Genomic DNA, 20,878 nt, shown 5'->3' with positions numbered 1-20,878 from the left:
TCAGCTTCCCAACACTGCACAGGCTGGGAGTCTGGTTAGGGGGCAGGTGGGAAGCAAGGTTCATCTGCTCCCTTTTTTTTTTCCCATTTGCCAGACTGAGGAATAGGTTGGGGACTTTGCTCTAATGCTCCAGTCCCCTCCTCTGGACCAGAGCAGGAAAGGAGCATTACAGGAATTCACTCTTGAGAGAGAGCTTCCTCTCAGAGGGGATATTTTCTAGGTTAACATCTGGAAGATCTTTTTTCCAGAGAGAGCATGTTTCCCTAGGGAGAAATTGCATGAATGCTTGTATGCTTATAGTTTCTACTGGGTGAACAATGGTTCTCCTAGTAGAAACATCATGCCCATATAGTTTTCTTTGAATGCAGCGTATCTTTTATTCATAAATGATATCTGTACATGGGCAGTATTCTTTAGGGATTCAGAAATCCAAAATGCAGTCTCAAGGCTCTTTTTCTGTAGGACTTCCAATTTTTTGCATTACCTTTCCTTGAATATGGATTAAAATAAACCTTGCATTTTGTAAATCTGTGTAAAAGGATATCAATTTTACATGGAATACTAGTTGTACAGTCTATTTTATTCTGGTGCTCAAAAACACTCTTTACAATGAAAAGTATTATTAATAATGTTGGGCCTATTTTATCCAAGAACTAAAACCCCATTTTCCTTAGAAGTATTTTTTTAATATGTAATCATGATTCTTCATATATGTATTGTCACTCATATATAGAGTGCCTTCCAATGTATACAATAATATTTCTTCATGAACTTTTCTGTGAATGCTGAGTGAATATGAGGTGTAAAAATGTATTATTTATGGATATCAACCTGTTTTGAAACCTGGATTTTTATGTGTATGTACTTTTATGGAGTTGATTGAGGAATGATCTTACTACAGAATTTGACTAGTATCAGGTAAAATATTTCATTGGAGAGGATTGTGTTCTGTTCTCTGATGTTAAACTGATATTTCCATTTAATAGGGCTCCAAGTAACATAAGACAACTAGTACTACCTTATTCAAGGTGACATGCTACAAGAAATCTCTCTGCTATACGTGTAGAGCACCTCAAGGTTATCCATATCATGAGAATAATTGTCCATATTCTTTATCACTGAGTGAAGTTGAATTAATGGGAACTCAGATGGAAAATAAAGCTATGTGAGCAATATCAGGGCAGGCTGGAAAAAACGGGATGTAGAAAGACTGTGTAACTGAAGAAACAGTAGCAGAAAGGGTTTTTCGGTTGGGAAATTGTCTGACATTGCTACTGAAACCTCTTTTTCATTTTTAGTCGCAGACTGCCTCCCCTAAGCAGAGGAAGCAGAGTGTGTATACGCCTCCTGCCATCAAAGGTACTGTTCAGGTACTGTTTCTTGCTATGCTAACGCATGGTTTTTTTTGACTGCTGGCTTTGCATCACCTCTCAGGACTAAAAACCAAGGACTAGATAAACAGTGAGCACACTTGCCCATGGATTAATTGACTAAGCAGTGCTGGATGTTTAGTTCTTCTCAATCTACATCTTATAAAATAAATTAATTCCCCTCTACATTTCCTTCTGAGGGAAGTGTCTTAGCAACATAGGTAGAAAACAGCCCCTTCTCAAATTCCAAGTGCTTTTATTAGCCTATGATAATGTATACTTACATCCTGGACTTGTATCTATGCAACAAAGTTCATTGCTTTGAACAGAACTGACTGAATAAGAAAGTGTTTGCAAAATCAGCTCTATACAGCTTACTTTTTACTTAAAGTGTTCTCTTGTGTTCTGCCTTGCTTTCTGAGCAGATGCTCAAAGGAATTATGGTCAAAGCTACATATTGAAAATCTGATCTTGGAGGCCTGGAGCACTTAAAATGAAGTCAGGAGGAAACAAGAACTTCCAGCAGCTCCCTAAAGGGGCTTGGTGCTTTTCAACAGTTATAGAGCAATGACTGGGACTTTTGGGTTTAGCTGAGTTTCTAAAATGGTGCTTAGCTGAGTTTGTCTTGGCCACATTTGTAGCTAAGTGTGTTCAGCACTGATTCACTAAAGCCTTTAGTCAATATTCTGGCAGTGGTAGGTCATTTTATGGCACAGGCAAAGGTCTGTTCCTGTAAGAAAATGGTTTCCTGCCAGATGCTGTGGATCCTGAATTCCTATCTCTCCCAGTAAACATAATGTATCACGTAGCAAACAAATAGAATTACAAAGAGTTAGCGTTACTTTCAGGAAAGCTACTTTGTAGTTAGGAAATATCTTGCCAATTTATTCTACAATGCAGGTACAAACACCTGGTTCTGTAACATAAATTCTCCAGTCCTGCTCTTAGTAGCAGTTAAAATTATATCAGCCAAGTGCACAGGAGAATTTCCTATTTATCACACTGGGGTAACATTTCTTCACTGGATATTAGAAATCGAGTGCTCTAGCCAGATAAATTGATATAGAAAAGGCAGAGGAGGCAATAATGTGTATTACTTTTACTAAAATATTGTCTTGCTCTACATTAACTATAATTTAAATGCTTTACAAACTAAATGCTGCATGCATGCATTATATTATTTCACAATGACTGTAACCTGCCATTGTCCCACAAGGTTTATGGTTATGTTCAGGTAATGTTTGGGAATTAGATGGCATTGCTGACTTGTTCTTCAGACTCAGTAGAGAAATAACTAATGTCTACTGAGTGGCACTGACATGGGACAGATGCTCAGCTTAGGAACTGAGTGATTTCCTTTGAGATACAAGAAAATAGAGCTGGGCTGATGTGGCTTGTGAGCAAAACAAAACATAATACCAAATCCCCCAAAGCATTCTAAGCACTACCCACTGCTGTACTCTTGGCTACATCACTGTGAACCTTGCAACTTATTGAGTGAATTGGCTTAGGGACTACAGATACACAATGGTGTCTTTGAGAACAAAATGCTGATTTAAAAAATCCTACCATATCTTCTTTTCCTTTATAAGACAACATACTTGTTACTTGGTGTAGACAAATGGACTAACAAGTAAATAATGTAATAAGAAATGTACAACTCTGAAGTGCAGAATTCTTTAAAGGACTAGAGATAATTTAAATCACTCTATTCTTCTAGTAGGTGTTGAAAAGTCTTTTTTTAGCAACATGATGGTATTAAGAAGATGCATAATTGTACATTATTTCCCAAACCTTTTTCACATGCTAGTTTTCAATGTGCTCAGAATATTTATCACATTCTGCAATAGAGAACAAGATTTTGAAGGTGTAGAAATCCACTAATGGCTTCTCAACAAAGACTGCTCTATGTTTTCTGTTACTGTTGTGAATGAATAATCTTGGGATATGGGACAAGAATACATCCTGTTTCTTTACATTACAAGATGAGGGTAATAAATCTCAATTTCTATCTCCAGCCTGAAAGCAGAATAGTAATAGCATGTAATAGTAAACACTATCATTTCCTATATTGAATTGGCTTTTAAAACTGACTTGTCAGTGCAATCCAAGTTTACAGTCATAAGTCAAATACATGAGTGCAGAACCTGGTAGCACAGTGCAGCAGTAGGCACAGAGACCTATTTGAAAGACATATTATAATGAAGAGTAAGATTTATCTTGGCTCTTCAGTAGAAGGGGTATGGGAACAGCAAGAAGATTTATATTTAACTCTGACTCAAGCTTTTAGACTAGTTTTTGGACTACTTGTTTTTCATTTGTTTGTTTGAAATATAAGCCTGTTGGTGTATTCCTAGCAGGTCACTTGAAAAAATGACTGAATTCTGAATGAGGAAGAAAGAGAGAATACTGGTCTGTGAAATGTAATGGAGTGAGCGTCTAGAAGAAAGAAAATAAGAGTAAACTAAAATGTACTTTACCAAATTAAAACCAATTGTTACCTTAACATGTTAAAAGGCTGGCAAGAAAAATCTACATCAGACAGCAGTAACATGTGATCAATTAGCAATATAACACCATGGTTGAAATATATGTTGGAAACTGTAGGAACCCACTAAATCCACACACAAGCATGGATAAATTGGGGTCATTGTGGCTCATGGTAAATACTAAGTAACTTCAACAGAAGTTGCTGCACTGCATAGCTTTTCTAGTATTACATGGATTTAGGGCATGCCCATTTGGTGATTTTACCTTACTAAATAGGGTCTGTACATTGTAACACAATGGTTTGTGAATTGTGACATGCTAGTTTGCATGAAGATTCAATGTCATGTTGTGGCACAAACTGATGGGTTCATTATCTGTGTGTACTTTAGCTTCTACCAATATTTTCCTAAATGAAAGGTTATCAGAGTCCCCAGGGCAAAAGAAAAATAGCTGACACACCTTAGAATTTTTTTTTTACTGGAATGCATTGGACTAGAAAAATCAATCTGAGTGCTATTGATTTAAGAGAATATCTATGAAGCAAATGAGACAGCAGACCAGATAAGAGTTCAGCATAGTAGCCCTCTTAGTATTACATTACCATGCTTAATGGACATCAAGAAGCATTTTCCATTTTGTTTTTGAAAATATTTTCCCTTCCCAGCCCTTTCCCAGTGGTCCCTGATTCCCTGCATATGTAGTATGTTTGTAGCAAATTCAGAATCTGAAGATTATATTCCTCCTACATGAAATTGTTGCTACTTTGGATGTTCTCAAGCATGCCGCTGTTTTATTTTATGGCCTGTCGCATGGTTCTTTGGTAAATCCACTGCTTCATCATCCTAACTGATAATAGCAAGAATAATAAACAATATGCTGGAAAAAATATTTTGCCTAAGGACAAAAACACTCAAGCATCCTGGGCTAAATTCTTGATTTACATAAGTCCAGAAAACTCCATTGACTTCAATGTGTTTTTGTTTGTTTGTTTTGCCAATGGAGGATATTACCATATGCATGAAGCATCAATGATTTCATTCAGCTGTACTTAATTACACACCTACCTATCTCCCCTCGTCAGACACACCACCCATACTCACTTACTAGTCACACTCAACTGTAATCACCTTCCTCTCTTAACTCTTCCTGCTCACCACCCCATGTCCTGAAAAGAATATGCACACAAGTCATATTACCTTCGCATCCAGAGATTTATTTTTACCTTCTGTGAAGAGTGTGGCACTGGCAGTTGGAGATAAGACACAGAATAGGTGAGCTATATGTCTGACTCAGTGGGCACATCTACATGAGACATTACTGTGAAGTAGACTAATTAGCTCCACAGCAAATGTCATGCATCTATGTGTGTCCCTATTGGGCTGGAGTAAACTAATTAACTCAGCAGCAAAATAGTACTTGTATTTACAAATACTATCCTGCTGTGGAGCTTTTTACTCCACAGCAGCACACATATAGACACCGCTCTGGCTGGCTGGGGCATGAAGGTGCTTTAGTGCATGGGCTGCCTGCTGGCTAGCCCCACACTGGAGCACCCTCATGACCCAGCCACCCCCTCTGCAGCACATTGAGCTGTGGTGGCAGGGACCAGCCCTAGGCTGGCAGGCTGACTTCTGGGACCTCCTGCCAGCTGAGGTTGCTCCACCCTGGCTCAGTGTGCTCTGGTCCCAGGTGCATGTTCAAACGGTGCTCCCGGGAGCAATAAACTCAAGAACAATAAGTACCAGAGTTTATTTCTACACAGTAATTGCACATGTAGATGTGCCCAGTACATTCATACTCACCAGCTATTCCTGTTTAAATCTTGCCCTCCACATATGTGAACTCACTCTGATCCCTACAGAACTTTACAGTGTAGCAAAGCCAGGCTGGATCATGGGCCCAGAATACATCAGGTAGAGAGTGCAACGGTATCATCCTTTGAAAGGAAACAGTGATTAAAATAAAAAGATTTACAAAGTCAAAATAAAGGCAGAGTCTGAGATGTTCATAAGCCTACACATAAGCCCAGGGCTCACCAATCTCCACATTATTTACATACTTCTATTATTAACACCAACAACTGCTTAAACAACAGAAAGAGCTCCCAAAAGTCCATTTTACAGACCTTATCAAAGATGGGCCATCAAAGCTATGGTTCTGCTGACTAGGTATGCAGGAATGGGCAGAGAACAAGAACCCTTCACTCAGCTCAGGAAACCAGTCCAGGGAACTGGTACAAACAAGACCTGACCCAACAATATTAGAAATGAACGCAGAGATTCCCATTGACTTCTGTGGGCTTTGGATCAATCTAATCATGTTGCTTTTAGTGTTCATTAAGCCTTTAACAAGCCATGACTTGACTCTTTTCCCACAAAATTGAAAAGTGACTTTCAATCCAGTATTTCATCTCAAGTTATACATCCGCTCACATTTTATTCCTCTTTTGTCCTTATATAGCACTGCTCAGTGTGATGCAAGATTCCTTACTTTTATTGAAAAACCTTCCAGATAATAGATCACTAATGTATTTTAATTTAGGAATAAAGCTATTTTCTAGCAGGTGGCACAATTGGATTGAATATGAACTTTTCTAAAACTAAAGGATGGTCTAAGTTAGGATTCTGATGCAACTTGTTACATAACCCGAAGTCACTTGTGAAGCATGGATCCTCCAAAGCTCCAGGAATGTTCTTATCTAGGGATCTGATCTGTGCACATCTCTACCATTTATGGCTATAATTGATATTAGATGAGCTCATTCTGGCTTGTCATGAAATTCAAATGCTGACCTGTTTAGTGCCTGCTTACTCTTTCCTCCAAAGAAAACAATAAGCAGAATAAGTGCTTAACAGCAAGATATACCTACTGAAGTGCATTTTTTATTAAAATATTTAGTACAATATATAACCTTGATCCAATTCTGTAACCCCTTAGACCAGATCAGTGATATCTGGTGCACTTCTTATTTCTGACTGAAAGTTAATAACTAATCGGGATGGAGTAGTAGATACTGATACTGTTAGCATGGTGAACAGAGTTCACAGAGTCCACAAGAGCTGCAGTGGAGCATGGTTCCTCGCAGCACCACCTGCAAAATGCTCTGGCTATACTTGGACTGCAACAAGCTCACTTAACCTTGACCTGATGTCTATGATCCTGAACATCAATGCAGATTTGTCTGCATTTGCAAATCTACTCCCTTCACTTCTGCATGTGCTACGTTTTCCTTTTTTTCTAAAATGGGAACACTTTACAAACAAAAGGGGATAACTTGTCATTTTGTTGTTTGTTATTGTTACGTGTTACTATTTGTTACTGTACATGTAGGAGGATGCACATAGACTCCTAAAAAATTCAGTAGTCCTAAACGCACATATACTGATATCACTGCCATTCAAGGGATTGGCTTGGCTTGAGGATTGGCTTGGGGAGCCAAGTCACTTGCTGGTCAGATGGTTTGGAACAGTTTAGAAAGGTTTCTTCACTTTTATTGCTGGAATAGTATCCAACAACTCTTAGCAAACCCACTTGTAGTCCTGGGTGGGGGGGAGGAATGGGAAAATAGATTTTCCCTTGGGCATTGCTCCTTTGTCTTGCTGATGCTCAGCCACTTAGTGCTTCCAATTCTGTTGCTAAACAACCCACCATGACAACAAATGAGGGTGAAGAATTTGCCCCAGTGAGCTGGCATTTGTATGCATCACCCTTTCAGTAATAATAAACAGCAACTCTGTCAATGTGCCCTGTTTCATACGTACAACTTGCAGTGATGCCAGGTGAGTATTACATATATAAACCTGGACGAACCAATGGGAGAAAATGCATCTTAGAGTCTTGAACCAGTATAGATTTTTATTTTGCTACGTGATCTTTTAACTGTCTCTCAAAGTGTGTATGGAGTTTGGATTGAATGAATTTTACGTCACGGTGCCCATACCCCATATCTGCCTCTGGTTCATTTCTGTACTTCTGTGTTTCAGTCACAGGGCTCAAACTGTACATTTTTCACTGAAGTTTGACTTTGAACAAGCTTCTGTGCTGATACCATTTAACGTATTGAAACAAGTATAGGCCTTGTTACACCTTACACTGTGAACCACATAAATGTTGATGGCTGTTAGGGCTAGCTTGAGTTTGGAGCAGGGACATGGAGGACTGAAAGGTAAGAATCCCGCCCCCCCCCATTCCAGGCTTCCCTCCTACAGCTGCCTCTGGTTCCTTCCCCCACCACCAGGGCTCCCCTTATTCTTTGGGGTTCCCCCTGTCTCCTCCTACTTGTAGCTGCCCACAGTGTGGGGAAGCAGGCAGGGGACGGTTAACCTGCCTGCTATTGCAGTCTGCTGCTCTTCGTGGGGGTGAATCCACCCAGAGAGCAATCTGGGCATCCAGTAAGTGGGTGGGGGTGGAGGGAGGAACCATGAGAGGTGATCTGGGATGCTGGAGAGGGTAGGGTGGGCCCAATCTGGGTGAGCAGGGAAGCGGGGCTGGGTGGGATGTTTCTACTAAGATCTAGCTTAGAGTGGCTGCACCTGTTTACTGCACCTCTAGGCTCCAAGGGCATCTATACATGTTCCCAATGCTTGTTCTGACACGTTCTAATTAGAATACATCAGAGAAGACTCAATTAATCAAGTCTGTGGGAGCATTCTAATTAGAACGCTCCAGCAGCCTCAGCATCCCTGCATTTCAAAATGGTGGCAGTGGTGCTGTAACTAAAGCTTATTGAATTTTAAACTTAAAGTGCCCCTGCCATCCATTTTAAGCTCTGGGTACTGAATACACAAGACACTGAGGGTGTTTTAATTAGCTCACCTCCCCTCTCCACTGTACCATGGAGCATGTGTGAAGATGCCCTAAGGTATAGCCTAGAGTGCTACCCAGCAATATCAGCTGGGTGGTGCAGATCAGAGATAGTTCTGCCCTGGAGTGGTATGACTTTGAGCTGCATAAAAAGTGTTTAAAACCAGTTTAAGATTTTAATGTGGGGACAATCCAAGTGTTAAGGAGTTACCCAATTTTACTGTGTAAGAAGGCCTTAATAAAGAGTTTCCTTAACAGGGTTTCTATATGTACTGCTATAGGAAGTGACAGGTTATTCCTGTGTTTTGTTCTTCCTAAAGATGATATATCCTCAGTGCTCATACTCCCCCTTATCCTCTTCTCCCTTGCAACTCATAGAATTAGTGAATGGGTCATGTTACCTTGCTGCCACCTTAGGTTCAATTGTCTTGCATTACTCTGCTTCTGTCTGAAAATGTGGCTGTAGCCTGTATTTAATTTTGTATCCCTGGAAGCCTTAAGTACTTCATTTCACACATCTGGCAGTATTTGCTTCAAAATGGCTCTAGCCTTGGCTGCAATAAATACTAAGATACCTTTAGAGAGACTGAGGTGTTTGGTGGAGATTAAGCTTGACATCTGTTCTACAATACAATGCAAATGTTTGTGTTATAACTTGTTGTCTGCCACTATTACTTGGCATGTAGTAAAGAAAAGGTTGCGCAGGTTGCCAATAGCAACCACTAAACTTCCTTTAGTAATTTAAGGACCTGATCCAATGCACTGTGAAGTTGTTGAGAATCTTTCCATTGACTTCATATCAACCTTAATTCTAGAAGCCTGGTTATTTTAAAGCAGAAATTAAGGTTTATTGTCAATTGTATAACTTTCCTTTTTTGATAAAGGATTATTTTATAAAGACATTTCTTTGAGTTAACATTTTCAACTTGCAAACAATTAGTATTATTGAGCAGTCTTTATACTAAATATAAAAGAGCTGTGTAAATATTGCAACATCATTAGTTCCTGTAAGGGGTAAGTGTTAACCTTAAAACCAATAATTATTTTCAAAGATAACTGCATAAAACATTATGAGAATGAAAGTGTGGTGGGAAAGCCATTATTGAGTTTAAAATATAAACTTCAAAGGCCTGGGAGAACAGGATGTATTGTTCCAGTTACTTTGGGTCATGGAATATATTAATAGTTAAATTCCAAGAACTCTAGCAATGTTATGAGCTGAATGAAAATAACTTTTGAACAAAGGGAGCAAGAGGTATTCTTTCTGCATGGGTAGATGTAGCCAAATCTTCTCAATCAAATCATTTGGCAGAGTTCTTACATTTTATTTCCTGGCATCAATCGTGATCTGGGTGAATGTTAATATGTAGATTACATGACAGAAGCTGTATTCAGTGTCTTCAGTATTACAATATTTAATGGTTACTTGTTCTCCTCTAAGGCCTTACACTTAAAAACTGAACTTATTTTATAAGTGGATATCTGTGGGTAAGATGTTCAACTTTATCTGAGTGACATGAGAGCTCAAATCTCATAGAAAATAACTCCCAAGTCACTTCAAGTCTGTGTAACTCACCTGCTTGCTCCTGCCCCTATATCTTCCAAAATACTGCTACAGCACCTGCATATCAATAGATATTTATACAGTTATATAGAGTTGTTAACTGAAAATTTTCAGCTTCTAAAACCAAAGTTATGAAAAGACAACTTGAAATGTCACAAGCAGTGTCTGGAGATCATGGAACTTCCTGTACCCTGACATCAGTTTGTGTGAGCATACAGTGACTAGCAGATCAAACTTGTCCTAGATAAGGTCTCAGAAACACTTTTCTTAACTTTTCTCTTGCATAAGAAAGCATACATTTAAGCCCGCTGCTCAGATCCTAATGTTGCTGGAACGTCTATTTACTGGAGTTGTGAGCAGAATTGTGATTATTAATTTGTGTTAATTCGTATTCTTCTGTACAGTTTGAATGAAACCAAGTTTCTAGAGTGGTTCGTGTTCATTTGTGTCCATGCCATCTGCATTGAGTACAGTAGCTTAAAGGTTATTTTTCTTGTTTTCTCCCTTCTGATTTTGATCTGACCCAAGCAAAAGTCCACCTAAACAATGTAGTTTTCATAGGATAGGCCAAAAGGGAAAACAACTTCTAGTCTTGCTCTTTGTAGACCATCTGTGTTATACTCGCTATGGCAATGGTGTTGTTATCCATTATCCTGACTTGACGTATCTTTTTGCAGTTGAGTACTAATCATAAGTGAATTTTTTAAGAGGGAAAACTTTCTACATATAACCATGCTGCACTCCTTCCCCCTCATTTCTCTTTTTCTTTACCCTCAGGAAAGGGACACTGCCTAACACAGTAGAAACACAGTCTTCCCAAAACCCTTCCCCAGAGCCTTGGCATTAACACAAGGAAATGAACAGACTGAGGATTTAACCACACCCTCCTAAGACCACATCTAAGGCTGCTGACTCACATGCAATCAGAGAAAAATGAAATTTAAACTCTGCAGGCAGCCAGTAAATCCTACAGAAGCTTATTTTTTCCAATGAAGACACCTTGGGCAAGGCCTCTGTGGGTTATAAAATAAAGGCTTTATTTTTTCTAGAAGCACCTAATTCTGTTCATCTGTTATCATTTTCTAAACTGCTAAGATTTCTTAAGGGAATCAATGTGGTTTTTTCAAGTCTTGCCTAATAAGTGAATAAATATAATATTATATGACTTATTTGACCACTCACAGGTCACCAATGAAGCTTGACTGTGAATATTGGCAGCACACTGTTTATGACTAATCTGCAGAGCAAATATTTTTTAAAACACTGAGCACTGAACATATTTTAATAAATTGTGACACTAAATTGTGAATGATTCACTCACTCTCAAAATTCATCTTACTGTGCATTATGGACCCGGGAAATTACAGGCCAGTTAGTCTGACCTCAATCCCGGGTAAGCTCTTTGAAAAAATTATCCTGGCACACATCCAGGAGGGCCTTGCGGGGGAATGCATGCTCAGGGGCAACCAACATGGGTTCATCAGTGGCAGGTCTTGTCAGACCAACCTGGTGGCCTTTTACGATCAGGTCACCAAATCATTAGACGCAGGGGTTGCTGTGGATGTAGTCTTTCTGGACTTCCGGAAGGCTTTCGACACTGTCTCTCACCCTGTCCTCATCAAAAAGCTGGGAGACTGTGGTGTCGATGCCCACACGGTCAAATGGGTCGCCAACTGGTTGGAGGGCCGCACCCAGAGGGTGGTAGTGGATGGGTTCTTCTCGACCTGGAAGGACGTGGGCAGTGGGGTTCCGCAGGGCTCGGTCCTCGGGCCCGCACTGTTCAACATCTTCATCAGTGACTTGGATGAGGGGGTAGAAAGCACCCTGTTCAAGTTTGCTGATGACACTAAGATGTGGGGGGATGTGGGTGCACTAGAAGGGTGCAATAGGCTACAAGCTGACCTTGACAGGTTGCAACGGTGGGCGGATGAGAATAGGATGGGGTTTAACACTGATAAGTGCAAGGTGTTGCACATGGGGAGGAAGAACCGGCACCACACTTACAGGTTGGGGAACTCCCCTCTTGCCAGCACGGAGACGGAAAAGGATCTTGGAGTCGTCATTGACTCCACGATGAACATGGGCCGGCAGTGTGGGGAGGCAGTCAAGCATCCACAGATGCATCTCGAGCAGGTCCAGGGAGGTGATCCTCCCCCTCTATGCGGCACTGGTCAGACCGCAGCTGGAGTACTGCGTCCAGTTCTGGGCGCCACACTTCAAGAGGGACGTGGACAATATGGAAAGAGTTCAGAGGAGGGCCACTCGTATGATCAGGGGTCAGCAGGGCAGGCCTTATGAGGAGAGGCTACGGGACCTGAACCTGTTTAGCCTCCACAAGAGAAGGTTAAGGGGGGACCTTGTGGCCTGCTACAAACTGGTCAGGGGGGATCAGCAGGTATTGGGGGAGTCCCTGTTCCCCCGTGCGCTGCCAGGAGTGACCAGGAATAACGGTCACAAACTGGCGGAGGGTAAGTTTAGATTAGATATTAGGAGGCGCTACTTCACAGTCAGGGCGGCTAGGGCCTGGAACCAGCTTCCAGGGGAAGTGGTGCAGGCTCCTAGCCTGGGGATTTTTAAAAGGAAGTTAGATGAGCACCTTGCCGGGGTCATCTGACCCCGGTGCTCTTTCCTGCTAAGGCAGGGGATCGGACTAGATGATCTACCTAGGTCCCTTCCGACTCTAGCTACTATGAAACTATGAAACTATGAAACTATGGGCATAGCTTCATTACAGACAGTGTGGTAGGGTGAAACCCAGCCTGAAGGCAAGATGTAGGAGCCTGGGCAGTAGCACAGAAAGTTTCTGTCAGAGCTATTCTAATTCATAGGAATAGCAATTTCTTGACTAACTACTGTATCTATCTGCCTAATCATCAGACAGTCTGAATGCACTGCAACCACCATAAGATACTGATCCTCACAAGACTCCTGTGAGGTAGGATTGTCCTTTTTTAACACAACATATTGAATCTGAAGCATGGAAACTATGTGACTTTTTCAAGTTCACATTGGAAGTCTGTGAAAGACCAGACATGTGAATGCAAGTTTGTCAGATCTCAAGTAACACCCTAACCACTATGACATTTTTTTAAATTAAAAGCTGGTTCTTTATTTTAGGAGTTGGGTATGTGTGAAAGTGATGTGATTTAGAGTTTTCTTCATTTTCATTGTTTTCAATTTGAAAACCTGAACTATTAACATTAAATGCTACCTCAGTTATCAGAAAGAAAATGTTTTTGTCACCAAAGCACCCTCTGGTGGCTCCTAAGTGATATTGATATTTGCATTGGTGATAGTGGTATTTCTAGTCACTTATTAATCTTTTTTATAAGACTCACACTAAGACTTTTAGAGCGTTGATAAGAGATAGCAGAAAGAGAGAAGAGATTTTAAATCTCAGCAAAAACTGGTTTTTTTCCTACCAGAATTGGAGTACTGATTATTAAAATCACTTGCATGCAATTATTTCCCTCAAATCCAAGGGACATTCAGATTTTGGTTCATGCTCGTTCCTAGCTGGAAGCCTGCAAAGTAAAACAATATTCTGACTCATCTGCAGATGGTATAGCTCTGACACACATGCGCCTAGGGTAAGAATGATCTGGGAGTGTTTGCAGCTGTAATGAATGTGTGTCTTTATGCTTTGAAGGAAAAGCAGGTAAACTGATATTCAGTCTTGTCGACTGGTGTTTGGTCTTCCCTAAAAAAATCAGAATTCATGGTGGTTTCTTTTAGACTCTGACTATTAACTTAAGTGCCAAATGGTGTCCTTCCAGCATGTAATTAAATTCTGGTTGTATGGAGTGCTGGCTCTAGGGTATTTTGCTGCCTTAGGCAAACTAGAAAATATTTGCGTCTTATAGGAGTCTGCCTCTCGCCCACACCATCAAAATTGTGCTGCTCCTGGGAAGTAAAGAGTGTAATTCAAATACTTTTCAGCTGCGGTATTTTATGCTGAATCAAGCTGACTGAATAATTTTCATTTTTGGTTTGACGATAATCCTGAAAAACAAAAAATATTTTTTTTGTTCAAACCAAACATAAATTTTACAACATTTCTGAGGAATAAAAAGTTTTATAAATATTGCGTGTTGAAAGAAAGGTTCTCATTTGATTTTAGCCATTTTTATTATTTAATTTCATTAAAAAATACACACATTTTTAAATGAAAAAACATTGTAAATTTAAAAATCAAAAAATTGCATTAAAATGTCAAAAATGTTTGATTTAAAAAAAATGTTTTGGCCCTAAATTGGTGAGAGTGACACAAAGTTCTCATGTTTTGGTGCTGCTAAATTTGTGTTTTTCATCAGGTAAAGACTCTTCTAAGCTCCCCCTCCCCAAGCCCTCTAATATTGAACAACTGCTACAGGTTAAATTGTATTGGATCTCTCTTTCCAGTGAGTAAAATCACTGGTGATAATGCAGTAGGGATGAATGACCTTGTTATGTTTTATTTTCATTTGAAGGAAATATGAATCACTTTTACTCTGAATATATCTTTCAGAAGCATGTCTGAAAGCAAAGTGGTTATGTTTTCCAGCAGTGTTTAGAGAAGCCCTCTAATTGCCACCACTGTAAACATAGTGGGAAGAAAATAGAGCTTATCAAAAATTCTCTGACAAAGTAGATTTCCATCAGAAAATGCTGAGTCTAAGAAATTAAACCATTCTGTGGGAATAGGTCATTTCCACTGACAATGTCAAAACATCCTGGCATGCTGGTTCCCTAGTAATAGGTGCTGGGAAGGTGGGATGCCTGGTTCTCAGAAATTTGCCTGGTTAGATCATTGGGCTTTTGGAGCTAACTGTCTTAGGGTTACCCAGCTGGAAATTTCACCCAACTTTCAAAGATAATTTATATTCACTTCTTGCTCTCTGTCAGCTATAATTTCTTTAGTTTGTGGGCGATTTTACATTCAAGGCCAGGAGTTTGGTTCCTGTGCAGATGTACGTTTAAGATTCATGATAATTATTCCCAGGTTGTGACATTAAGGCAGAATTATGCCACATGAAGAGGGAGTTTTTCAAATAACAAATGTAAAGTGTAGCTCTTGAGCCCCTTAAACAGGCTCACAGCATGTGAGAAAGATTTGATTTATACTTTCAAATCTGTAGCAGGAAGCCATTTGGGCAGAACTTGTTTAATGAATCACAGAAACTTTGTAGATCATGCAGCTTTTCTTATTGCTTTAAAATGTGTTGTTTAGCACTAGAGAAAATGGCTGATTCTTAATTTATCCAGTTCGCAAGGACAAAGATTTGACCCTTCAGGTTTGAATCCATAGTTGCAAAACATTGAGGATAATTCAAACCTAGTGGATATTTGGCTTTACCTTTCTATAGAGTTTCTAAGATTTCACAGGTATTGAGCATTATCCATATATCAAATGTTCATTTAGAAGAGAACTTGTTAGATAATTGGACTACAGCAGCACCTGCTGAGATGATATGAAACTGGGAGCCAATTTGAAATACTTCAAAAGGTAGGAGAAGAAGTCAGAAGGATCTTGATACACTGGAAACCTGTGCTAGAGATAATAGGATAAAGTTCAGCACAAATAAGATATGCTATATCTAAGGGATTCTTCAAGTATCTCAAGAATAAGAGGAAGACTAGAAAAACCACAGTTCCCTTATGGACTGCAGAAGGCAATCTAGTTACAGGTGATGCAGCAAAAGCTGAAGTATTTAATGCCTTTTTTACTTCAGCCTTCACAAGTAGGTGCCACTACCAGATGACAAGAGCAGTTGGCTGCAAAGACAGAGAAGGAGAAAAACAGCCTAAAGTAGTAGTAAAACAGGTTAGGGTTTACTTAAGGAAGCTAGATGCCTTCAAGTCAGCAGGGCCTGATGGGATGCACCATAGGGTAGTGAAAACATTGGATGAAGTAATTTTGAAAACCTTTGGCTATCCTCTTTGAGAATTTGTGGAGGTCAGATGAGGTCCTGGATGATTGGGAAAGGGCAGCTATGTACCCATCTTTAAAAAAGTAAAAGAGGCTATGAGACCACTCAGGTTGATTTTGATACCTGGAAAGATCATGAAGCAGATCCGTAATAAATCCATTGTGACAGACTTAGAGGAGAACAAGGTGATCAGGAAAAACCAGCATGGATTCACCACAAACAAGGTGTGCTTGGCCAAGCTGATTTCCTTCTATGATGAAGGGATCTGTGGATATGGGGAGAGCAGTGGATGTGATATACCTTGACTTCTGGAAGGTTTTTGATAGAGTCTCCCAAGATATTTTTATTAACAAGATAAGGAAATACAGAGTAGATGAAAATACTGTAAGATGGATACATATTCATCACTTATTCAAGGAGTAGTTATCAATGGCCCGATGTCTCATTGGCAGTACTGGGTTTCCCCTGGGGTCTGTCTTGGATCCATTATTATTTAATATCTTCATTAATGATTTGCAGCATGGGATCAAGTGCATGCTTTGCAAATTTGAAGATGATACCAAGTTGGCTGGAGTTGCAGATACTCTAGATAGTAGGGTTATTACTTGCATAGACTGGAGAATTTGTATTACGTGCATAGACTGGAGAATTTGTTCATAATCAATGAGATGAGATTCAGCAAGAACAAGTGCAAAGTCCTGCATGTAGGGCGGAATAATTGCATGCATAAATACAGACTGGGAATGACTGGCCAGGCAGTAGTACTGCAGAGAAGGACCCAGGAGTTACAGTAGAACATACACTCAATATCAGCTAACAGTATGCTCTTGTTGCAAAAAAAGCCAACAACATGCTTGACTGTATTAACAGGAGTGTCACTGCAAATTGAGGAAAGTGGCTCTTCTGCTATATTGAGCCACGCTGAGGCCTCACCTGGAGTATTGTGTCCAGTTTTGGGTCCCAAACTTCAAAAAGGATGTGGACAGTTTGGAAAGAGTCCAGCACAGAGAAACAAAAGGATTAGGGGCCTGGAAGGCAAGACTTCTGAGGAAAAGCTGAAAAAACTAGGGCTTTTTTGCCTCAGAAGAGAAGACTGGTGGTGGAGGTGGGGATTTTATAATAGTTTTCACATACCTGAAGAGCGATTACAGAAAGGATGGTGATGGGACTTTCTCCATGGTCATATTGTACAGGATTTGGGGTGACGGCCTCACGCTGCAGGAAGGGAAATTTAGGTTGGAGATTAGAAGGAGCTTTCTGACTATGAGGGTGGTCAAACGTTGGAACAGGCTACTTAGAATAACTGTGGAATTTCCGTCCTTGGGAATTTTCAAGTCCAGGTTGGATTGATACTAGTTTGGGATAGTTTAGTTGAGTTGATCCTGAGTTGAATAGGGGGCTGGACTAGATGTCCTTGTGAGGTCCCTTTCGGCCCTACTTTCCTACAATCCTATAATTCTAATGGTACAAATACAGAGTTGCTGAATGGTAGCATTGTTGAGAAGACATTTTTGATGGACACCAGACTCAAAATGAATTAGCAATGTGATGCAGTCATAAAAAAACAAAACAAATAACCTGAAGAACCTAACCTCCCTGCAAAATACCCTTCAAAAAAGATGGTTCTATCAACAGGAGTTACAGGGTCTTGGTACACGATAATTTTGTGGAGCTCTTAACCCCTGGATTGTCTGCACATTAACACCTGAAACTAATTTTAAGCACTCATTATGTGGCACAAAGTTATGCCACATCAAGGCAGGATTATCTGTGATCTGTGTTACCTAGCTCATATTACACTGAAGTGTAGCCACTCTAGGCTACACCTTTGTGTAGACACCCCACCTGCCTCTGCCCCCCTTGACTGGCCCAGGTTGGGCCCACAGCTGCCCCTCCTCAACTTACCTATGGCTGTCCATGCTGTCTGTCCCAGGGTTGCAGGCAGGGAAGGATTAAGCTCCCTGCTTCCTGGCACAGGCAGAGGGCAGCAGTGGTGGGGCCAGGCTGGCAGCTTAACCCTTCCCTGTCTGAGGGGCAGGGAGGGAGCCCTGGAAGCAGAGGAGGTCCTCAAGGAGCAGGGCAGGGGGAGACCGAGGGGGAGGCCTGGGGGAGCCTGGGGGAAACACAGAATGTGAGTAGTGGGGATTTCTTACTTTTCAGTCCTCTAGGCCCCTGATGGCCTGAATGTGTGACTCCTCCAAACTCGAGCTAGCGCTAATACCAATCAAAATTTGTGTGGTTTACAGGGTAACATGTAACAAAGCCCATCAGTGCAAGACCTGAGAGATGATAGTGCCACTTGGCACTGACTAGGCCTCGTCTAGAACGTTGTGTGCAGTTCTGGGCTTCGTATTTTAAGAAGAATGTGAGGAAGGTAGAGGGAGTCTGAAGTTGGGTGACAAGATGGTAAACGGGTTGGGAATAACAACCTTGTGCAGAAAGGTTGATAGAACTATGCACTTTTAGCTTGGAGAAAAGGTGATTAAGGAGACAAATGATAGCAGTGTTCAACTGTAAAGAATAACTGCCGTAAAGAAAAGGAAGAACATCTATTCTTCCCTGCTGCTGAGGGCAGGATGCAACGCAATGGATTTAAATTGCAACAAAGTAGATTTAGATTAGATTTCAAGAAAAAAAAAAGAAGCTTCCTTTCTGGTAGAACAGTGAGGCAGTGGAATAGACAGAGAAGTTGTACAATCTCTTTCCTTGGAGGCTGGGCTTTTTCAGGAGGAGGTTGGATAGGCACTAGGCAGGGTTGATTTAGGAATAGCATTCCTGCATTCATAGCCTTTAAGGTCTCTTCCAACTTTGTAACTTTAGGATTCTATGAAAACATACAGTGAAAACAATTGTGTTAGAGGGGATCACCCGCAGATAATGCTTGCTTGAAACACTTGTCAATGAGCATTTAATTTGGTCAGCAAACCCTTTATTACTGGTGATAATGTGTAAGAAGAAAGAACCAGCTAGTAGGGCTGACAGAAAGTATCTCCTATTACTTCTATAGTATGTGTGGTTGGTATGAGAACCTCTGAGCAACAATAAACATGCAGAGTCACATTTTCAAAAACATGTCGGTGATTGAAGACCTGACATCAACATGATATTTAAACTCCCATCTGTCAGAGTTCTAGAGGTGTTCAGCTGGGCATGAGGCATGTGAATACCTTTAAAAATTCAGTTTCCTTTTGAAATGTAAATTTTATGTTCTTTTAAAAGTTTAACCCACAATCGCGGACTGCCATTTTACCGAGTCCACTATCATAATAAATTTTAATTATATAACTTCTAAATGCAGCAAATTCTACAGCAAAAATGAAATGATTCAAAGCAATTTAGAATGGGTTCTCAAGGCCTACAGAATGAGTATTTAATAATTAAATGACTTATATGTAAATATTTCATAACACATCAATGAGTGCCTGCTGGAAGCTGAAGCCAGCAATAATCATTTCTGCTCTCTGCAGTCCAGAATGTACTATTATGCCAAGAGCAGCTGCTCTGCACAGCCAGTAGTGGCTAGTGCAGCATATTAGCAGGAATCCCTTAGCAATGGTGATTACATTTTCTTTAATGAAAACTACAAATGCCAATGTGTGAGCTGTTAGAATGGAAAGCACATGTTCAGATGGACTTAGTTTTTTGAAAGTGATCCCAATTTTAAACAGGATCCTTGTTTTAGATGATACCAATAACTCACAGATCACTAAGTGGTGAATATAGGTATTTTTCAGGGCAGATTCCTACAAAGGTCTAAAAAGCACAACTAGAGTACAACTACAGTGTAAAGAAACTAGCAATCGCCTGCCACTTGAAGACCACCCAGACATCAGCAGTGGTGAAGCTAATGTGATTGCAAGCACATTACTAACTGGCTCATCTGCCACGTTTCTAATCACCAAATTGGTTTCCTAATTTGTTAGCTATCCACAAAATATTCAACATGACAAGAGCTCATTCTCTTACAGAGTTGCTGAGGTCTGATTGTGACAATGCCAAGATATTCCTCCTTTGCCATCCCAAACTTGAGAGGGTGAATCTTAATAATAAAGATTATAATCATAGCCTAGTAAGGATTTCATCAACAAATTTGACAGATAAGCACATGAAGTCCAGATCTTTAATACAAGCCAAGCAGACTGGATCAATTAATGGTGAAAGCCTGACAGTACATGGGAGCGCAAAAGATAAAAAAGTAATGTTGGTGTATTGGCTGTACACAAATGAGAGTATCTCACCAATGATTTGACGTTTGAAAGTCTTCCAATGCCTCTTGCTGACATTGAGAAGAATGAGCTACTTTCCCAAAAATGCAGGGCTTCATATATGGTCAGAGCAGCTCCTCCTAACAAATCTAGTGCTATCTAGAAACATCTTCCTAGTCATCTTTCAAAAACAAACTATCAAACAAACAGAAAACACTAAAAAAACCCTTTGCATTACATATCAGATCCCTGTGGAATAGCCCATACAAAAAAATTTGGAGCACAAGACAAAGAAAAGGGAAAAGTAAAGAACAAAAAGACCGGGAACTAGGCAAGAAGAAAGGGCAAGTATAATATCCATGAAAAGAATGTCAAAGGAGAAAATGAAGATCCAGAAGAGAAAGCCAAGTTCTGTGTCATGCTGAAACTGGAGAAAGTTGTTAAAAAGATTAAAATAATTAAAAAACTCTCCTGAAAATGATGTGCGGGTATAGCTGTCTTCCGCTTTTCATCTCCCTCTCTCTCCCAGCCACTTCT

General features: G+C 40.2%; 1 protein-coding gene across 2 annotated transcripts in view; it reads left to right on the top strand.

Moving 5' to 3' along the window:
- Positions 1-20,878, top strand: part of PPP1R1C (protein phosphatase 1 regulatory inhibitor subunit 1C) — a 97,259-nt gene that overhangs the window by 43,088 nt on the left and 33,293 nt on the right. Inside the window, exon 4 of one of the 2 annotated variants that reach the window (XM_090041243.1) lies at positions 1,299-1,359. In XM_090041243.1, coding sequence (XP_089897369.1) covers positions 1,299-1,359 — 61 coding nt within the window. Of the gene's footprint in view, positions 1-1,298; positions 1,371-20,878 lie in introns of both variants that reach the window. The other variant, XM_090041242.1, reaches the window with a different exon arrangement.

This window comes from Crocodylus siamensis, chromosome 4 (assembly GCF_052110815.1).
Source record: "Crocodylus siamensis isolate JL-2025a chromosome 4, ASM5211081v1, whole genome shotgun sequence".
Classification (NCBI taxonomy): Eukaryota; Metazoa; Chordata; order Crocodylia; family Crocodylidae; genus Crocodylus; species Crocodylus siamensis.
Note: the sequence above shows the minus strand (reverse complement) of the source record. Positions and strands in the feature narration are given on the sequence as shown.